Here is a 19,626-nt window from a genome sequence, read left to right as displayed (position 1 = left end):
TACGTGCATCGCGCTATCATACCCACAGCCCAAGGTCCTGGCGTCGTCGGTTCGCTTGCCGTTCCGTTCCATTTGCGATTTAGCGCTCGGCGCGGCGAAACCTTCAACTGTAATGGCACGAAACTCATCGAATTTTATCGTTTCTTTGCAGGGCGATCGATTCGAAGCCGGGAAAGCCGGGAAACAAACAACTGTCGCCGCCTTCGAAGCGTGCTTTCGTCATCGTGCTGTGTGGATTAGTAAAGGGGGAAAAAAGCAGGAAAAACCCACCACCACCAGCAGTGCGTGCGAGTGAATTGAAAATCCCGCATCCGGATCGAAAGAAAATTAATCCTTTCTCGTCCGCCTCGCAGCGTATGAGGCGTAATTAAGTGTTTAGTGTATCTGTAACGTGTGTATGGGCGCGTGTGTTTGTGGGGATGATTTTTCCACTCGTTCGTTCTCTCTTCCACTCTTAATGTTGGTTTGCTCGCTGTGCCCCGGCATCGGTGCTTAATCGGCTTGTGCCCTCGTGCTAAGGATTCTCCTTCCAGTAGCGAACCCTCTTTCACCCATCTCGTTCAATCTATATCATCTTCTAAGCTGCCGTAATCGGACCGTAAACGCGAACCATGGAGCTGATGGTTGGGCTTTTGTTCGTTGCGGCACTCAACTTCCCCATCGGTAAGTAGCACAAAGGGCGCGAAAGGGCTTAATGTATTGAAAAAATTGATACCTCTTTTTCTTCCGCCGTGGGTTTTTGTTTTCGCCAACCCCCGGAAGTCCATCTGATTTAGCGCGATCTCAGCCGATGAGTTGTCCCGCGGTTTTGCACTGGCGCATTTTCCGAGTGCTTACCGATAAGTTGGCCAGCCGTGGGTGCCTTAATACCTTTGGCAAACTGCCACCCGAAGGGGGGGTTTTCCATCTCTGTGCTATTCGTTGAGCGGTGGCGAAGTCGAACCGGCGTATAAACAAATGCAACATTACGAGACCGCTAGAAAGCGCCCGTTGTAAGGGTCTAAAACGATGTGGCTATTCGCATCCCCCTTTCTGGTGTGGTGAAAATGTGTGTGGGTGGTTGAAATAAATTTCCACTAACCTCGGGATGGGTCTCAGGTCTCGGGTTGGGCGTGATGGTGCGATGAGCTCACGCGTTCCCATCCCGATCGTGGTCCACATTCAGCGACTCCAAGAAGCCAAACAGTCCGACGCCAGACATCGCGTCATATTCCATTAAAATGACGAGCGATACCTTTGTTTGACATTCAATCATGCTCGAAGGCGAGCCCCGGAGGACACCCACCGGATCCGACGGCCAATGGGCCTTGGAGCTGCGTAGCTGGGTGGTGTGAAGATCGATTTATTCCACCACAAAACCATTGCTCGGGGTTGGAATGGGTGTTGTTTGCGGTGAGCAAACATAATTTGCGTCCCATCGTTGCGTGCGGTTGTCTCGTGGGGTGGAGGATTTTTTCTACTTCTTTGGAGTAGGATTTCTAACGCCTCACATTCACCGCTTCACATGAAAGCAGGTTGACTGGGAGCCAACCTGAGACAGGTGATTTTACTCGCAAAAGTTTAATTGCAATGGGGCACATTTGGGGCTCATCTGGCGTGGCGTAATTGTTCGCTGTACGTGTCATGGCTCAATCAACTCCTGTGGGTTGTGGGGTGGGAAAATTTCGCCCTTTTACCAGTTGCTTTGTCACTTCCCGTTGAACCATCTGCCAGGCCGCATGACGAGGGTGCCTCAGGGTCCGATGGATCCCCCCGGTTTATTGCATAAATAATATTTAATAGACGAAGGCCCCATTTGACGAACGAGGGGCTTGGCAGGAAAAAAACCATCCCTTACCATCTAACCCCCACCCAGGGTTGTTGTCGGTGAAGGGAAGGAATTTGTTTTTTTTTCTATGAAATTAATATAAAAGCTGCCCTTATCATAAAAAATGGGTCAGATTGAAACGGATCTACCAGTGAAATTGTATCACCCATTCCTGCTCATTTTTGATGGCGTTTTTCCCATGCCATAGTTAAACAAAATAGCCCACCTTCCGGTAGGTCCTAAAATGAACGAATGTTTACTTGTACTCTCGATAGCCTTCCGACCGTCACGTGCATATCAACCCGATGAGACGAGCACAAACATTGTACGAACGCATCCGAATGATCACTTCCCCGGAAGGTTATGGAATCGGCAATCAAAGCAAACGACACGAGGGTGGGATTTATCGTTTGGCTATTTGCTCAAAGAAACTCCCGACTTATGGTTATGTTTTCATGGGGTTGGTTGGGCCTATTCAAAGCAACGAAAAAGGGTAGGATCAACGAAACGAAAGAACAAACAGCGTCTGCTTTTTTTTTTGCTTCGGAGCCGTTCGTGACGCAGCTAATCATCCGTGCGGCCTTGCATTCCGCCGGGAAAAACCAGTGGTTTGGTTGCTCCATTTTTACACGACTCTCGTGCACCTGGTGGCCGCTCGCGATGGCTTTGGGTGGTTTTTGGTGTGCCGATTCTGCCTCCTTCCGTCTACTTTCAATAGCACCAGGAGATCACCGTTTTACTTCAGGTGTGGCCACTCCGTTTGGACGTCATTTGCATTGCAATTCATCATCCGAAGAAGGCAGGGCCCGCGAGCAGCTAATGGACGTAAATATTTATCCCCGTAATCGAACGGACGGATTACCATCGATTGGCCTCGGTGGGTGGGAAAGAAAAACGACCACCATTGGCGGCGTGGTTCATTGTTCCGCCACCATGTGGCGTTAATTTATCGTCCTTTAGCTTATCCGACCGACGGGGTTTTTTTTTAAAGAATCGGCCAATCTTATCGGGAAATGGTCATATTTTCCGATTCCTCACCAACAGGTGGGGTGCCAACAGGTTGCATTAATGGATGAGCCTTTTTTCTCTACGCGGTTCCGGGTGGGGTTTTTGGAGGCACTTTGATAAGCACCAAAAACATTACATGAAGGGACGTGGGTGGCTCAGTTGCGTAGGGCTTGGGAAAAGAGCGAAAAACCACCAATTATCTATACTGCCGCCATTTTAATGGGGGTGAGTTTCGGTTTTCCCGGTGCGAAAGGCGTCGGGTTGCAGTAACAGATAGCAGGTTGATAACGAAAATGTTTCCCTTTGGTTTGAGGTCAACTGGGGAATCTTTTAGGGATTTACGTTCCATTTTTTGATGGACGTAAACGCCCACGAGTTTAACAGAGTGGAACCAAACGATCAGTTTTCCAGGATGCGACAAAAAACGGGGTTTTAAAATAATCCCAAATTTTCTCTGAGATGTCCTTATCCGGAGCCAAAAACATCGAGTAACAAGTCGTTTATTTTTGCTGGCGTCACCAAATGAGCGTTCCTTGACTTCACTGAAGCGGTTGGGAAAATTTAAATAATTTCTTCCGCACGCAGCTCCCCGCGTTACATGATCCGGTTTAATCCGATCATGGAAATGTAAATTATTAAACAGATCCGTAGCCAGCTCACGGCTTCCTGGTGGTGTTAACACCAAGGTCTGTTTTGTTTTTTTTATTTGCTTGCATAAACCAGCCTAAAAGGGTGAGGGTTGAAAAGAAAAATCTGCGTACCGTCATACCGTCGTACTCGAAGTGCGGTGTATTTAACCGAACAGAGCCCGTTTCTTGCGTGTCGCGCGTGCCACAGCCACCGGTTTTGTTTGCGATCGCGTAATCCGAAACACGCGTCCCAGAATAGCATCCGTGGGTTTGAGCCGAACCATCGTCGGCTGACGTCAGACGGATGTACCACTTGAACGCGTCTCGCGGACCGGTGCCACGTGGAGCGTCAACGTTCTCGATGACCATGACCACGGTCACTCGGACATCTGTTGGCCAGCAACGTCGCTCGGCTCCGTTACATCGCCCTGTAATGGCTGCATTATTAAGCATTACACTTGCCGCACGTTCGTCCTGTCAGGAGCGACCCGCGGGCCGTTCCTATTCCGGCGTCGAAAGCACGACCACGTGCAAGACATAAGAATGTGGACCAGCGAGCTCGTTGGCTTTACATTTCAATTATCATCCCGTCGTTCACGACTCGCCGTTGCGTCTCACCGTTGCGTTGCTTGGGTTTGGGTTTGCATATTTATGATTTTTAATACCGCTACATGTACCACCGGTGGCGGGTGGCGTTGAAGGTCGATGGGTGGTTGTTTTGGACCCGTACGGGAACCGTCTTCGAGGCCGGTGTCTTGTAGGAAGCACATTATGATTACTTACTCATGGGAGTATGAGAAGTGCCACCAGTAAATCATGACCACCAGCCCGACCCGGTGGTGCGAAGTTTTGCCGTAAAGGAGGTAAATTGTGAACTTGTTAAACACGCTGCACGATTGCCCCGGGTAGCAAGGAAGGGCCCATGCGGTACGTGTTTGTTTACACGTTTTGCTGGTCGTTTTGTTTTTATTCGTTTTTAGTCGATTTTATTACTTATGCACGCACGAAAACGGTGCCGTGTTTGGCTTACGGTGAGCTAAGTAAGCGTGGCATTTTGATGGATGGTTTTTTTCCCGTATGAAAACACGAGCAGTATCAAACTGCTCGAAAAGCTGCTCGAATTAAAACAGTGCCTTATGCTTAGCGAAAAAAACTACTTTCGTTGTGATAATGATTCGCACTCTGCTCGTTTCATTGTTTGCTAATTCTAAATCTCCCGAATACGCAGATAGCGATGATTGAATGACTGCAATCGAGTAGAAGCCGGAAAACCCGCTCGTAAAGCGCCCAAACGGTCCACTAAGTGCATACCAATAAATTACCCTGTTATCACCGGAAACCATGCATCATTCGTGTTGCTTGCGTTTGCAATCACGAACGCACGAAAGCATAAGCCGAAAATATGCTTCCACCACCGCAAACGGGTCTCGGAGGAGGTTGGCTTTTTTACGAGCATAATTACGCTGACCCAAACCGGGGCTCCAATACTGCCTCAGGAATTTGCGCTATCGGCTCCGGCAGGTCCTGCCCTACCTGATGCTTGCTTTTGCGCCCTCCACCCTGAGGGCGACAGCAATTAAAGCACGCAAAACAGGCTCTAGCCCTGGGTGCGTGGCGTCGTAAATTTTGGGCGATAGTGCGAATGAACATCGTTAATTGTTGTTTTCCCGGCGAAGGAAAGGCCGACAGGGTTTGTGTCTTTTGCGAAGCTGGAAGGCTGCAAGTGGGCCTGAGAACGGGTCGAAGTTCGGCAACTTCGGCTGGCACAATTTTTCTCACCCCGTGGCTTCATTTTTCGCCATCTCTACTGCGGTCTACGGTCTGGTCTTGCGTCCAGGAGCCGTACGAACCTCGGTACGGATATTCTGATTTATCACTCACATTAGACGGCTTCCGGCGTTGGGCGTTTGCTCGAGCACATGCCCTCTCGAGTGCTCGAGCTTCTGATATTCCCGGTGAACTCTGGCCCGTGATTGTGGTGACCGATTTCGAGTGCACTCGAAGGACGAAAAGGACCTCCCCCGAGGAGACCGAGTTGCAGTTTCGCCTGACCGCAAATGGACGAGGTGCAGATAAGATGTTGGCAATTGCCTAATAAGCACAGCTCCACGACCGGTGCATTGGTTACCGGTGGAAAATGCGAACGTGGCTGCCGTTGAACTTCTTTCATTAGGTTGCACCACAGTGCCGTGGTCTTCGGTGTGGGTTCGTAATCGGGCGCGAACTTCGACTTGATCACCAAACCACAGATGGCCCTTTACGAGACCTCGAACCAGGAGGCGTTAGGGATGAAAATTCCCCTGCCAGTGTGTGACCGGTCTGTGGACGAGCCACAAGGGAATGATTAAGCACGTAAGTGAGCCTTAAAGTGTGTGAGCGAGAGCGAGAGAAAGTGAACTAGGAGAAGATCCTGCTCGCTCGTTGGAGCTCCATAAAATTCATCTCATGGTTCGGACCCTTCCACATTCCCGTGGGAAAAGCGACATCGCTCCGTCGTCGTGCAGCGTGGCACGGAATTAATGCAGCCTTCGAGTCGGTGTAAATAAATGCGATTTAAAAGGGCCAGCTCAGGACCACTGGTGGTGGATGACGGTCCCGGAAGTCATTTCGTGCCCGTCAGATGCGTCCCACAAAGTGGGTCAGCTGGCTGCGTGTGTGATGTCACGCTGTTCAAGGACCACTAATCTAGGCTCATGGGCTGGTGAAATGGTAGATTATTTGTCTCACGCAAAACGACACTTACTGGTCCTTAAGTGGTGGGAATCTGTTTGTGGGTGGATCATTTATGCTGGGAAGGCAGGCGAGATTGAGGCGATCAAATTAGATGTGTTTAAGCCGATTATGGGGGGCTGGGGGCTATTCCTTAATCCACTTATGGTCGGCACAGATTAATTGTTCTCCGCATTGTGGACGTTGTCATTTGTTCGATTGAAAGTGGATGAAGATTGCGTGTCCTTGGAATCGACAACCAGTGGTCGTTCTTTTGGGGGGTTCGCTTTATTCCCGTTTCAGAGGCAGCTCCGGGTTGATGGACATTACAGAAAAATCTCGTTCCCGAACTGCACCAGGGTTCTGAAAGTCTTTTCAAAAAGCGAGAAAAAAGTCATCCGGCCAATTCCATTACATAAACGAGTTCGATTTTTCGATTTTCCCAAAAAGCTCGTTGATTGATGCACCACCCACCACCACCCATCGCGCTTCGTCGGTTGAGAATTTGCGTGATCCTTTCTCATCCTTTTTTGGTGGGTGACCTACATTGGAGTTGTGTGGGTGGCTAGGAAGGGTGGAAATAAAAACACAGCCATGGTCATATTTTGATAACACGGCGAGGGTTGCGGATACGATGCGTGGATCGTAAAAATATGCTCTCTGTCACAGACAATCGCCGGCGGGCGTATCGGTGCCTCTGAATGCATGTTTTTGTTGGTTCACCTCCACGAAGCGAATGCCAAAAGCGTTGACGTAAATAACGTCACGACGATTTCGATTGTAATTTCAACGCAACACAGAAAAAGGAGCACGTCCGCCGGCACGAAATTGAGTTGCAGAAATTCAACGAACGAAATGGAGCGATCGTTTTTTTTTTTGGGAAAGTTTTAAGCGTTTCCACGTAGGTAGCTGCTGTTCGGTTCTAACCCCAGCAGAAGGACGAACGACACCCGACTCAACGTATGAATAACGAATACAGAAAAACAAGTGAACTTACTTGCCTTACAACACACAAGGGAATTCAAACAGACCAAAACCCAAACCAGCAAGCGTGTTGTTGGGAGCATGTCATCTAGTTGCGAAAGCTAGTTTGCCCTCCACGAAACAAGCACAACAACGGTCTCGCACGATGTGTGAGTGGGCCAACTGAAAGGACCTCGTAATGAGGCTGTGCGCGTGAATCGCGAAATGGAAACGCCACGAACACAATGGAATGAGGATCGCATAAATAAGCAGCACCGAAATACTCACCGCACGATCGACTGATTCAATTTATTCTCGCTCCTCACCACCGACAGCTTCCAGTGGGTGGCGTCGAGCCCTCGTCCTACCCGAGACGGAGTACGAGCGCATCCTGGAACAACCGGCCACCTCAAACCGGAACGCAGTGAGCATCGAAGGTGCCCCCGAACACGACGAATCCCCACCAATGGTGGCGATGGAGGGCTTCCGGTGTGAGGACGGCTACTTCCGGTGCAACAGCACGCTGCAGTGCATCGAGCAGAGCAAGAACTGCAACGGCTTTCCGGATTGTGACGACGGTTCGGACGAGCTCGAGTGTGGTGAGGCAAACATGCGAGTTCCTTGACGTCGACAGTGCGATGAGCCGTTTCTTCTCTTTTCATCGCACAGATGATGACGTGGGGCGGAATTATTACGACCATTACTTCCGCAAGCGACCGGCCGCCGTCAATGATCAGCTACCGTACACTCCCTGCAGTAAGTCGCATCGGACGGGCCCGGTTTGGGTTAGCTTTCTTTCGTGCTTTCTAACCGCGGAATCGTGTGCTTCTCGTTTTGGTCCTTCTCACACTCACCCTTCTCACGGACAGGCTGGAATGACGCTAACAACACCTGCAAATGCCGCGGCACGGACGTCCTGTGCGAGTACAAGGGCCTGACGGCGCTCCCGTTGGCGCTCGGTTCGGATAACGTCACCCTGCTGTAAGTTCGAGCGCCGAGAGTGAATCGAATATCCTTCCAATCATCATCCACTGTCACGGCTCGAACCGGCTTCGGGTGGAATAGGGTGACATGTCTGCTTAAGGAAGCGATGCCCGCCGAAGCCGGAATGGGCCCCTTCGAGAAAAACCACCCGAGAAAAACTCATTTGCTGTTTTGTTTCTTTTGTCGCCCTTTTTTTATTATTTTCTCTCGTTGCAGCGATCTGACTGGGAATGTGTTTCTCGAGCTGAATATGAACGTGTTCCAGCGCTTTCCCAAGCTCAGCACACTGTAAGTTTCGCCGCAGGCAGAAACCGGAAACAGCAACCCCCTCGCACGAGTGTCAACATATCCTTTGCGGTCGACTGAATCGAACCGCCGGACCGGTCAATCTGAAATCAATTTCATTCGCTTTTCGCTCGACCACCCGGCCACCGGAAGTGGACGTTTGTGTAGGTGCCCTTTCTTTTCCCGGCTGCAATTACGGTTGCAAAAATTACATCACGTACAATTATTGTCTTCCGGTGGCGCGATGAGCTAACGATCGCCACCCGCCTTGTGCGAGGGTTTGCTGGTGCATTCTTATCCCGGTTCCGCGAAGAGCTTAATTAAATCCTCCACCGTGGGCTCCCTGAGATGATGCCTGCCCGAGCCTTGGGGGTTGCTTTTCCAGTTGATTGCTTCTCGTAGCGGTAAATTGTGTGCTCACACTGTTTGTGTGTTTTTTTTGTTCTTCCTCTTTCACTATTTTCCGTTTGTATTCCCAACGTTCCGTGACGCACATCGGGTGTTTCGCCTAACCGGATATAGAGTCCTGCGGCACTGCTCGATCGAGCGAATCCAACCGGTCCGGGTGGCCAACAGCATCGACGCGTTGTAAGTATGAGGGACCGCTGGCCGTGAATAAATCGAACGGAACGCACCCGCGAGGGTTCGCGAATCTCGGAAAATGGAGCGAGCGAGCGGCGACAAGTGTTTTCGGGTGGGGGCTCGAGGGTTAATTGATAGATTTTCCCTAGTGCTCTCGGTTTTCGTGCCGCCTGCGGGATAAGATGCTCCCAAAATAGGGCTTCATTAGGGAAAGAATGCCGAGGCTAATTCAGCCGAAAGCTCGACGCATCTTGAGGCGACGACGACGTTTGCTGGGAGCAGGAGGAAATATCGATAACGTGTCCCGCCTTTAGCATATCCGCCATCAGAGCCAGATCTTCCTGTGTGTGGGATAGCGCCAAATAATAAGTTAAATGAACCATTTTGCGTTGGACCAACCAGAAATCGGCAGTCATTCCATTTGCATTTGTGGCTTCGCATATACAGCACCGGGGGTTCTTGCACTTAGCAAGAATGCGCATCGGAAGAATGTTCATACAATTAAATGGAATTTGCATTCCTGCAGGTTCACGGGAGCTAATGCACCCTTTTTGCTGCCAAAGAAACGGCGTGTTTAGAGCCAGCCACCCGTCCTTTGGCTCTAGAACACTTCCGGCGAATTCCATCGCCTCGTTAATGCGTCTTCACATGCTCGTGTTGACCTCGTTTATTTCTTTATTTTATTTTTCCTTTTACCCTCACCCAACCACAAGGGGTTTCGAAAGCATCCGCATTAGCCATTCCGTTCGGTGTCGTTTTTTGGACATCGTTTTGGGAGTCTCATTGAGCAGCACAATAAAATCCATTGCGCACAGGCAAGCGTCTCATAAATTGCACTACTTTATTGTCTACCAGAAACACACACACACACACACATGTGGGTGAACATCTAAGGGGGTGGCTCATATATTTTCCTTCCAAGACCGGCTGCACCCATCGGGCCCTTTCGATGATCCGATCGACCTGCGACCTGGTGCGTTTGTTTGTTGCTCGTTGGGAAATCGAGACCACCACATCGCGCTCCTGCACGATCGTACCAACGTGCTTCCAAATGTCGGAGTGCACCAAGCGTGAACTTCCTGGTGGTTAAAACTTAACTCATTCTCATGGCACCGCCGGTTCACCTGCCATTTATTTGCGGTTCAATTGCCGGGGTGTCCATTAGCGGGGTGAAAGAATGCGGAAGCGCGTTGCACGTGTTAGCCCCGACAGATGGCCATTATGATGCCTGTTTTCCGGCCAGTTCTACACTGGACCGGAAATTGGTTTCGTATTTTTTTTTGCTAGCTTTTGCTTCTTCCTCTCGTCTTCGGTTTTGCACTTGTTGTAACCACACGTTTTCTCACACGCGCACCGCCGGCAGGCACCTGGACCAGAACGCGCTGACGACGCTGCCGGAGGAGTTTTTCCCACCCGGCACGCTGTTGCGGATACTGTAAGTATCAACTTCCGGTGGGAGTGCGCAAAAGGGTACTAATGACCGATGGGGTTGGGTTTCGTTCCCCGTTTTCTAGCGTACTGAGCGGTAATCGGATCAATCGGCTGGGAGCGGGAAACTTTCTCAACCTGGAGTTTCTGGAGGAACTGTAAGTGGACTCTGGAATCGGTGGGGTGTGACTATGACAGATGTGATGTGGTTTTTTGTGTGTGTTTCACCCTTGCAGCGATCTAAAAGACAACCAAATCGATTCGCTCACGGAAGACGTGTTGGTTCCGCTGACGAATCTAAGGACACTGTAAGTAGAGAACTCGTTCTGTGTCTTCTGTAGCTTGTTTCCTGTCGAATAATCACTGGATGAATTTGTGTTTGACAGTTATCTAAATAACAACCGGCTGCGGAGGTTGATTCCCGGCATGATACCACAGCTGGTCACGCTGCAGACGTTGTCGCTGGCAAAGAACCAAATCGACACCATCGAAGTGAGCGCGTTGGATCTTCCTTCACTGGAGCACCTGTAAGTGTTTGGTCCTGTCTTGGATGCAGCGTATATGCAGTCTAGTTCGTCACTTCTCGTTTTTTGTCTTGCCACTTCCAGCTACCTTTCGGAGAACCTGCTCACCGTGATCCGGAACGACACGTTTGCCAATCTGACGAATTTAGTAGGCTTGTACGTTCTTTCACTCCGTCCGGCAGTTCATTAGCTTTCCCTCCTAAAATCATACAACTTTTCATTTGCCTTTTCGAACTAGATTCTTAAATAGCAACAAAATAACCCACTTCGAGCTGGACGCGTTCGGTGGCGTTGGCAAGCTGGCGACACTGTAAGTATGGCTCCTCGCCACAGAGATCAGCCTTCCAAAGCAGATCATAATGGGTGTGCGTGTGTGCTGTTTCCTTCCTTTTCTCATTATTCGCTCGCTCGGTCGCTTTCGGGCACCGTTCCAGCAGCAACCTACAGGGAAACCGATTCGACCGCATCGATCGGCGCGTGCTGGACAACCTTACCAACCTGCACCACATGTACGTATGCGCCACGGGTGCGCGTTCCAAAGCTCATCACTCATCTCACTTCACCTCTCTCGCGTTACGCACAGACACTTTACCGAGTTTCACCACTGCAAGGCGGCACTGCACGTGCGTGTATGTGAACCCAAAGGCGACGGCATCAGCAGCAACCGGCATCTGCTCGACAATCCCGTCCTGCGAGCAAGGTGAATATCGAAGGGCGTGCAACCGATCGATCGTGAATTTAGATGAGCGACACGTTGAGCACGTTTAATTAGAATTTTAATTATCCTCCCGCCAGCGGAAGGCGCAAATTTCGGCGTCGGCGTTAGGGAATTTCGCCCACGCGCCAAAAGTCACCAAGGCGAATTGGTTCACTTCACAATTCCACAGCGTTTCTCAACGTGGCATGTCCTTGGCGTTTCTGCGTCTTAATGAGATATTAAATTAGGGTTTTTTCTTGTGTGCTCTCTCTCTCTCTCTATGCCCAACTACTCTCTCGCTAGTGTGTGGATAATGGCGGCGGTTGGCATCGTGGGCAACTTGCTCGTCCTTTTTGGCCGGTATATGGTGGGATCGCGCAGCAGCCAAGCGCACGCTGAACATTCACTCTATCTGCGCCATCTGGCGGCTAGTGATCTGCTGATGGGGGTGTACCTTGGCATCATAGCCACCGCGGACATCATATTCAGGTACCCTCTGGGCTGTGGATGGGCATGAAGTGTCGCCAGCGAGCGGTCTTAATCTGTTTCCCGTTTCCATTTACAGGGGTGAGTATCTTACACATGACGAAGAATGGCGCATGAGCTCGGTGTGCGCATTCAGTGGGTTTCTGAGCACACTCAGCTGCCAATCGTCGACGCTGTTGCTGACACTCGTCACCTGGGACCGGCTGGTGTCGGTGACGCGTCCACTCTACCAACGATCCGGCAGCAAAACGCGCGTTATCCTGCGGCTCGCGTTACTGTGGGGTGTTGCAACGGCAGCTGCTGTTGCGCCACTGTCCGCAACCGAGTACTTTGGGCCACACTTTTACGGCAGCAATGGCGTTTGCCTATCGGTACACATTCACGACCCGTACGCTATGGGCTGGGAGTACTCGGCCGGGCTGTTTATTCTCGTCAATACGGTCTCGCTGCTGTTCATCGGTATCTCGTACCTGCGCATGTTGCAGGCGATTCGTGTTTCACGGAACGAAACCCGCAACACGCTAAACTGCCGGGAGAAAGTCGTCGCTCGAAGGTGAGTGTTGCGTCGTACGCTTTGCTGGCTAAAGCCACCCCACTGAAATGTATTTACATGTTGATGCATAATTTCACCGTGCCTTGTGGTCCCGTTGCAGGTTCGCCATCATCGTTGCAACCGATTGCGTGTGCTGGATGCCGGTGATTGTTGTTAAGCTAGTTGCCCTGGCAGGTAGGTGGCCAAAAGCGTGCTGAACTCGCTGAGACAGACGATGGTAATTTTGTTTGTTATACCCGAGCGTTCTGGGGCTGAACAAAAACGATGTGTTATTAAGATGGTGACCGGCATGTCGTCATGGCCCAGTGGGGCGCGTACGTTGCTTATGGAGTCAATTGGGGTGTTTGGTCGCAAGAAAATAGGTCCTGCCCGGTGGGCGTACGGAGACCTGAATTGATTTCGTAATCATTGTGCCAAAAACTTCCGATGAAATGCAAGACGTTGCTTTGGGGCGTTCGGAGAAACCTCGGTTGCTTTGTTCGTCTGGTTAAATGAATTATTTAGCAAGCCAACTACGTACACCGGTTGCTTTGATTTCCATGGAGACGCCTGGTGTTTAGTACGGTGTTCATTTCGATAGCTTGCTTCGATTATTTTTGGTCACCATTGTGGGAAATCGATGTTGAACAGCTACCTTGAAGAGTCTTTAAAATGCTCTTTTACTCCCCAGTGGCGCCCGTTGTACACCAAAGTGGGTCAAACAATTCTCGCCACCTGAAATTTAATCCCACCGGAATAGTTGATGAGATTTCCTCAACAAGTTACCAGGCCCGCCGGTCACTCAGTTGATCCGGTCCCAAAACCAATTAGCCTACAGCCACTTCATGTCTAAGCTGGTCGCTGTAGCAAAAGGCGAGAGCAAGGAGGTTTGCAAAAAGTGTCTAGAGAAAAAAAAACCTGCGCAACCTAATTTGGCTCATGGAAATCCTATTTCCATCGCATCGAATTAACTGCACAAAGGACATCGGTCGACGACGGAAGCGCTGGAGAACGCGTCGCAGCAAACCATGGAAAGCGCTATAAAAACAAGAAAATTTCACTTCTTCGAGGATTTGCTGTGGGGTTTTTCGGTGTTGGTTCGTTCATTCGTTCTAACCGCACCATCTGCAACCACCGTATGGTTGGGTAATTTGGTGGAAACAAGCTCCGATTTCGATCGCCTAGCGACCGGCGTATGGAACAATTTAATCTTCATCAACACGAACGAAAAGGACATCCCGGAAGTGAAAGCATGCCTAAATTGCGTTTTTCCTCTAACTCCAGCTTACTTCGATGAGGGGTGGTAGTTGTTTTTCAATCTATTTGCAACCAAAAACATTGCGCACCGCGTGACCGACTTACTGTTGACGATTGCCGCTGGAAAACAATTTATTTCTCTTTAAATTCCCTCCTGGCGTTAAAACGTCTAGTGGAAGAGGAGATTTTGTAAAAACTCCCTGGCAGGACACACTACGATGATTAAGGATGGTCAGATTCGGTCCAAAACTGTTGTGCAGCTGGTGGGTACCAGTGAGTGCTTTTCACGAAAAGTGTTAACAAACCCCAGTCACTATGTAGAGGGACTAGAATGCGAGTGAAAGGAGCTGGCAGGAAACAATTCACTCACCCAACCAGTTTGATCGTTTTCCATTTCACTGCATCGAAATAATTAAACCACACACTCGCGCCAGGAGATGCATCCGAAGGACATCGTCGAGGTTACAATTAATTGAAACCAGCCGTTGGTGGAGTCGAGCTAACCACCATCATCGCATCGCAACACCACCATCACCCGAAGTGGCCGCGATGGCAATCGAATCCCGTGCTCGACTCAGGGTTTCGCACACGAGCGCATTTGGATCGTGCATTTGTATGGGATGATCGCGGTTTCGAGCTCGGTCCATTGAACCAAATCTGATACCCACCAGTGGATAACGCTGGCAGCTAGTTGGGGAAATCAGCTGGACAAAGCGAACCGCTAGAGGCATGGATTTCCATGGGTCGCTGTCTAGGTTACGGAAAAGCGTAACATGTTTGCATTTTGTGTTTAAGCACCGTTGCATTACTGGACGGATTGTTTCTCTTGAATGGCATTGAATAAATGGCATTCCATGACGATGATTTTAGCTAGTGTTTTCACTGCTTCGTATTAGAAAAGCTTTGTTTTTACAGCAAATGTTTCTCATCTGTTGCTTATCTCAAGATTAATTAGTGTCGCATTTGTTTTAAGAGTGATAAATGCGAGCTGTCTTACATCTTTGAACCATCGATTAGATTAAATCCCCATGACTCACATGTTGCATTTGAACGGCACTTGGTTTACGCCTAAGCAATCAATCGATTAAAATCATTCCGTTCACCAGTCTCGAGTGTAGCAAGATGCAGAAAGAAATGACAAATGCGAGCTGAAGTAGAAAGAAACGGGCGGAAATAACCGTACACACTTCATTATTTAACGTCGTGCTCGAGCAGCTCGAGCGGAAACGTTTTGTCATACTTACGCTCGAACGCGCCCAGGGTACGGGCTAAAGTTCCTCACCACCGCTGCTGGGAAGTGACAAAACCACCTCCTACTAGTCGGGCGCGCTCGAAAGATCGGTCGTTATTATTATAAAGCATTATGAAATATTCTCCCAACCGAGCATTTTGAGAAGGGAGGAGATGGTCGAGGTGGTTCCGTTTAGTATGAATGAAAAAAGCGTGATAGGAAGAGAGAAAGAAAAAGAAAGAGAAAGATAGAGAGAAAAAGAGAAAGCCTCCCGTCCAATACCCTTCCTACACCGGCTGGAAACGCCCGAAAGCGCATGGATTGTGGGCTTCGAAGCCGAACCATAAATAAAATGGCATTACTCCTATTATCGTGTTACGGGTTTTTGCGTCGGTCACTGTTGCCTGTCCTCCTCGCATGTTGCATTGGAGGAGTTGCTCCTATTAGAGTATGAGTGTGTGTGTGTGTGCTCGTGGGTGTGCGAGTGTTGCTACTTCGCTGTGACCAGAGCGATGGAGGCGCCTGGTGGCTCGTGTCGCGTAATGTGAGGTAGCTCACTCTGCGCTTTCCGGAAACTTGAAGCGGCCAAACCTCGAGCCACGTGGAATGGTATGCCGTAGTCAGTCTTCTGGGGGTACCTACTCGTCCCCGGGGGGTTGGTTGGTCGCGCTGCCTTTGATCATCAACCTCCGATCGGGCGGCACCGTAAAGGTTCGTGGTTTTGCTGTGCACACACATATATATGTATTGCTTCCTATCCTTCGCTCAGGGGTGGACCAGCATCTCGTTAGGCAAAACAAGATATGTCACGTATCCGGTGGCATATTTTGGCGGCCAGCCAAAGTGGCCGGTTTCGGTCAGTTTTTATAACACGTGCAAAAAGCTCGCTCTCTCTCTCTCTCTCTGTCTTATGACCCATTCGTGGGGTTAGTTTACATGGCTGCCGTATTGCTTGTTCGGTTTTCCGGTTGACGTTGGAGTTGTTTTTTTTTCATTTCTTTATTGTGCTTTGCTTTTGGAGTGCATCCATGTTCACCATTTTGCGCCCATTTCCTTCCAATAGCTCCTGTCAGACATTGCCAAAAGGCAACCGATTTGTGAAGCTCGTTCAGGGAGAAAATTAGGACAGAATAGTATACGGTGTAATGATTTCACTCCTGATAATGCAATGCAGTGCATGTACTTTAGTGATTTGGAGCAGACGATTGCATTTTTTCCAGCTCAATCATGCTTCTTGGTCATTTTTATTCGTATCTATAGTACCAAAACTCGGTAATATTTGGCGAATGATTAATGGAAACTACCTAACTTACCGTATGAAGCTTATTCAGTAAAGCTTATCTTAACGCAACACACGCCACCTACGCCTCTCTAGGGTATAAGGACTGGCATGTCAAGATATAACAAACACAAACACACACTGTCTCTTCCACAGAGCCACATGTCATCGATGTGTTTTGAGGTGACATCCGAATGCTCCTCTTTCGCAGCAGGGAGCCTGGGAACATGGTTAGGGAGTAGGGTGGGAACAAAGGCGTCATGGAAAGAGAACAACGGCTCATCATTTGTCATTCCTATCGTGAACGAAACGCCTGCCATCGAGCTGTTGCGCGTCAATCTAATTAAACTCAATTTTATCCAACCAACGCAGGAGAAGAGCGCTTATTGTTTTTTGCTTACATCCAATGATACCGTTTTTATTTTAATTGGTTCGGTTTGTGGCGTGTTCAGTTTGATATGACACAGTTATAAATGCATACAGCTTCTCTTTCAGATATCGTAATATATTATTTTGCTTAAAAATCTACACAGGGTATGAAATTTCACCATCGCTTTACGCCTGGCTCGCGGTGCTGGTTCTTCCGGTCAATTCTGCTCTCAATCCCGTGCTCTACACCTTGACGACGGCTCAGTTCAAGCAACAGGTATGTTTATAACACAGTAAAACATAACTAGTATACGATCTAAACTCTAATCCGAAGCACGGTGTTTTAACTCTTGCTTTCGAACGGTTGCAATTCAACGCCGATGTTCTGTTGATGGTCGAGCGTTATGGAAGCGTTACCATTTTCGAACATGCTTCACGATGCGCTCAACAGATGGCGCTCTCATGCGTTTCCGAATGAACTCTCGGTGTTCTACGAAGAGTTCATTTTACATTCACTGTTAAACGTAACGCTCCAAGCGCTGGTAAAATATACGACTCATGCACCTTTTGTAAAATCTAAATATTTCACGTATCAAACGATTGTCGATGCGTATTTTGCTTTATTTTACCCATTTTAAATCTAGTTTGTGTTAAAAAATACTCAAATTTCAGAGAAAGAGTATTACACGCTTCATAAAATTCAAATCAAACTGAACCGTTTTTGTCATTGTCGTGGTATTGTAATCGTTTTTTTTGCAGGCATGAGAATGCATTTTTAATAGCAATATTAGTTTACAACGAAAATTTTAAAGTCTTTTTCTTTTTCTTCTGTTTTCAGCTCGCGCGCTTCTGCTACCGCGTTGCCCTGCCGTGCGGTTCCCATCCGGACTTCGATTCCACCGCCATCGACTCGCGGTGAGTAGACGAATCGATTCGACCGTGCTTCTGCGAAACAAAAGCGATCCCTTCCTGTACCGATTTGCCGGAAAATCCGCTTTACACATCCCTTTTTTTGAGCTTCCCTCCTTTGCCGCCCGCCACGGGTTGGATCCATTTACCGAAATGATACGCAAACGGTGGCTAATGACGTTTTAATGACTGGGCGGTGAAAAGCGGCACCGGGAAAAGCGATCGCGTGCGGCCTTGCAGCACGGAAAAGCGCGAAGAACAGCGAGAGGCTCTGAAAACTGAACGAAATAAAATGATTTAAGGAGCATCAATTTGCGAAGGTCCGCATGAAGCGCACGGATGAGGACATCAGCACGGGAGATTTTCCGAGGCAAAGAATAATTAACGGTAGAGTGGGCAACAAAAAAGGAGGGAAGAAAACTCCGAGCATCCGTACACCGCCGTACTCAGGCTGTAAAAGATCCGTGCGCACCGTGTTTGATTTTCCATTCTTCTTCTTGCCGGTCAGCTCGCTTTGCTGCAGCGCGGTGTTCTCGTGCCATTTAACAATGAGATTTCGTTGTTGGCGGAGGTTCATTACCGTGAGTGAAATCGGAACCACGGTCGGGCGGTTAGATCCTTTTTACTTTACTTTCCACCCAGTTCCTCTTATTACGGGTTGTTTCTTCTTTCGGACTTGCAAAAAAACGAGCTGATGTTGTTTCCGAGCCGCTTACCTGCAGCGGTTGGGGTTTTGGAAACTATTTGTTCGCAGTTCGCGCTGCCCAACACGGGTTTGAAGAATGATGTTCGTATTCCCTGAAGGGACAAGTGTCATTTCCGGGGAAGTAATTGTAGCCTTCTTCCTTTGTTGAAGGTCGGAGAAGAATCCTTTTTCACGCAAGCGATTCCACGAAATCGGATTGACTTTTTCCATGTGATTGTTTCTCTTTACGCTGGATGGATTAATAGATTTATTGACTTTCGTAATTCGCTCTTTTTGTTTCCTCCATAGAAACAGCATGGCCCAGTTCTCGCACAACGGCAGCAAGCGACTGATGAACCGAAGGGTAACGGATTCGTAACGCTCCTTTTGCAACTGCTGCAGGTTCGCTAACGTGTGTTTGCTTGTACTCCTCCACAGGAGCGGCTGTCGACGAACACGAAGGTGTACGAGTTCAAATAGCAGTCGTCGAATGGGGCGGAATGCGACCGGCGCAGTGTCCGTGTCCGCCATCGTCCCTCGGATACGGCCTCCGACACGTCCGACCACCGGAACCACCGGCACTGCTTCCTGCCGGCCAGCTCCCACCATCCAAAACCACCAGGGGGTGGTGGGTTGCGGGCACCCTCACTCCCTTCCTCACCCTCGACAGTCATCACCAGCTTCGTGGAGCAGGATGCTCGCGAGGAGCGTGATGTCCCCGCGATGGAGCTCGAGATGGCGACGCTCGTCGTGGTGGAGCAAACCGGATCGAATCCGCCACCGAGTCATCGATTCCTGGCGGGTCCTTCAAGTGTTGGACCACCCTGTGGCCATCACCGGAAGCAGCAACGGTCGGCTACGGCGACGGTGCTGATGCTGATGGAGCGCTGCTCGAACTCGAGCACGGAAACGTTCGATTTTTAGGCGCACCCAAAAGGACCGCCTTATTCGTTTTGTTGTTGTACTGTGATAAGAAAGCCGTGGTGATGAGGTGACTGGCGGCACCAGACAGCCAGACACCTAGACGTTCGATTTTATGCGCTTCGAAGAGCTTATTTTACGAGAGGGAACGCAAGGATTCAGCCTTCCAACCACCACATAAAACAAGAGTCAAAACAAAAATGGAGGCATAGCCGCATGCAACGATTAGTTTTGTAATAAACTGTACACAGACGTTGTAACACCCGTGAAGCAAAAAAAAACAACGATAGAACGGAGCAACGAACGGTCACGTATTTCTTTCTGGTCCTTCACGATGAGGG

General features: G+C 49.4%; 1 protein-coding gene across 1 annotated transcript; it reads left to right on the top strand.

Annotated features, from left to right (window-relative positions):
- The first annotated feature begins 611 nt into the window (after window positions 1–611).
- On the top strand, window positions 612–19,098 carry LOC128730896 (relaxin receptor 2-like). The gene is made up of 21 exons (XM_053823983.1): window positions 612–663; window positions 7,452–7,715; window positions 7,786–7,872; window positions 7,986–8,097; window positions 8,317–8,388; window positions 8,908–8,973; window positions 10,331–10,402; window positions 10,482–10,553; window positions 10,632–10,703; window positions 10,782–10,922; window positions 11,004–11,075; window positions 11,158–11,229; window positions 11,357–11,428; window positions 11,503–11,619; window positions 11,920–12,105; window positions 12,182–12,655; window positions 12,756–12,829; window positions 16,935–17,047; window positions 17,609–17,685; window positions 18,674–18,728; window positions 18,803–19,098. The coding sequence occupies exons 1-21, from the start codon at window positions 612–614 to the stop codon at window positions 18,842–18,844; spliced, it is 2,364 nt and encodes a 787-aa protein (XP_053679958.1). The 3' UTR covers window positions 18,845–19,098.
- Window positions 19,099–19,626: the final 528 nt, after the last annotated feature.

This window comes from Anopheles nili, chromosome 2 (genome assembly GCF_943737925.1).
Source record: "Anopheles nili chromosome 2, idAnoNiliSN_F5_01, whole genome shotgun sequence".
In the NCBI taxonomy this organism is placed as follows: domain Eukaryota; kingdom Metazoa; phylum Arthropoda; class Insecta; order Diptera; family Culicidae; genus Anopheles; species Anopheles nili.
This window is presented reverse-complemented; position numbering and strand designations above follow the sequence as displayed.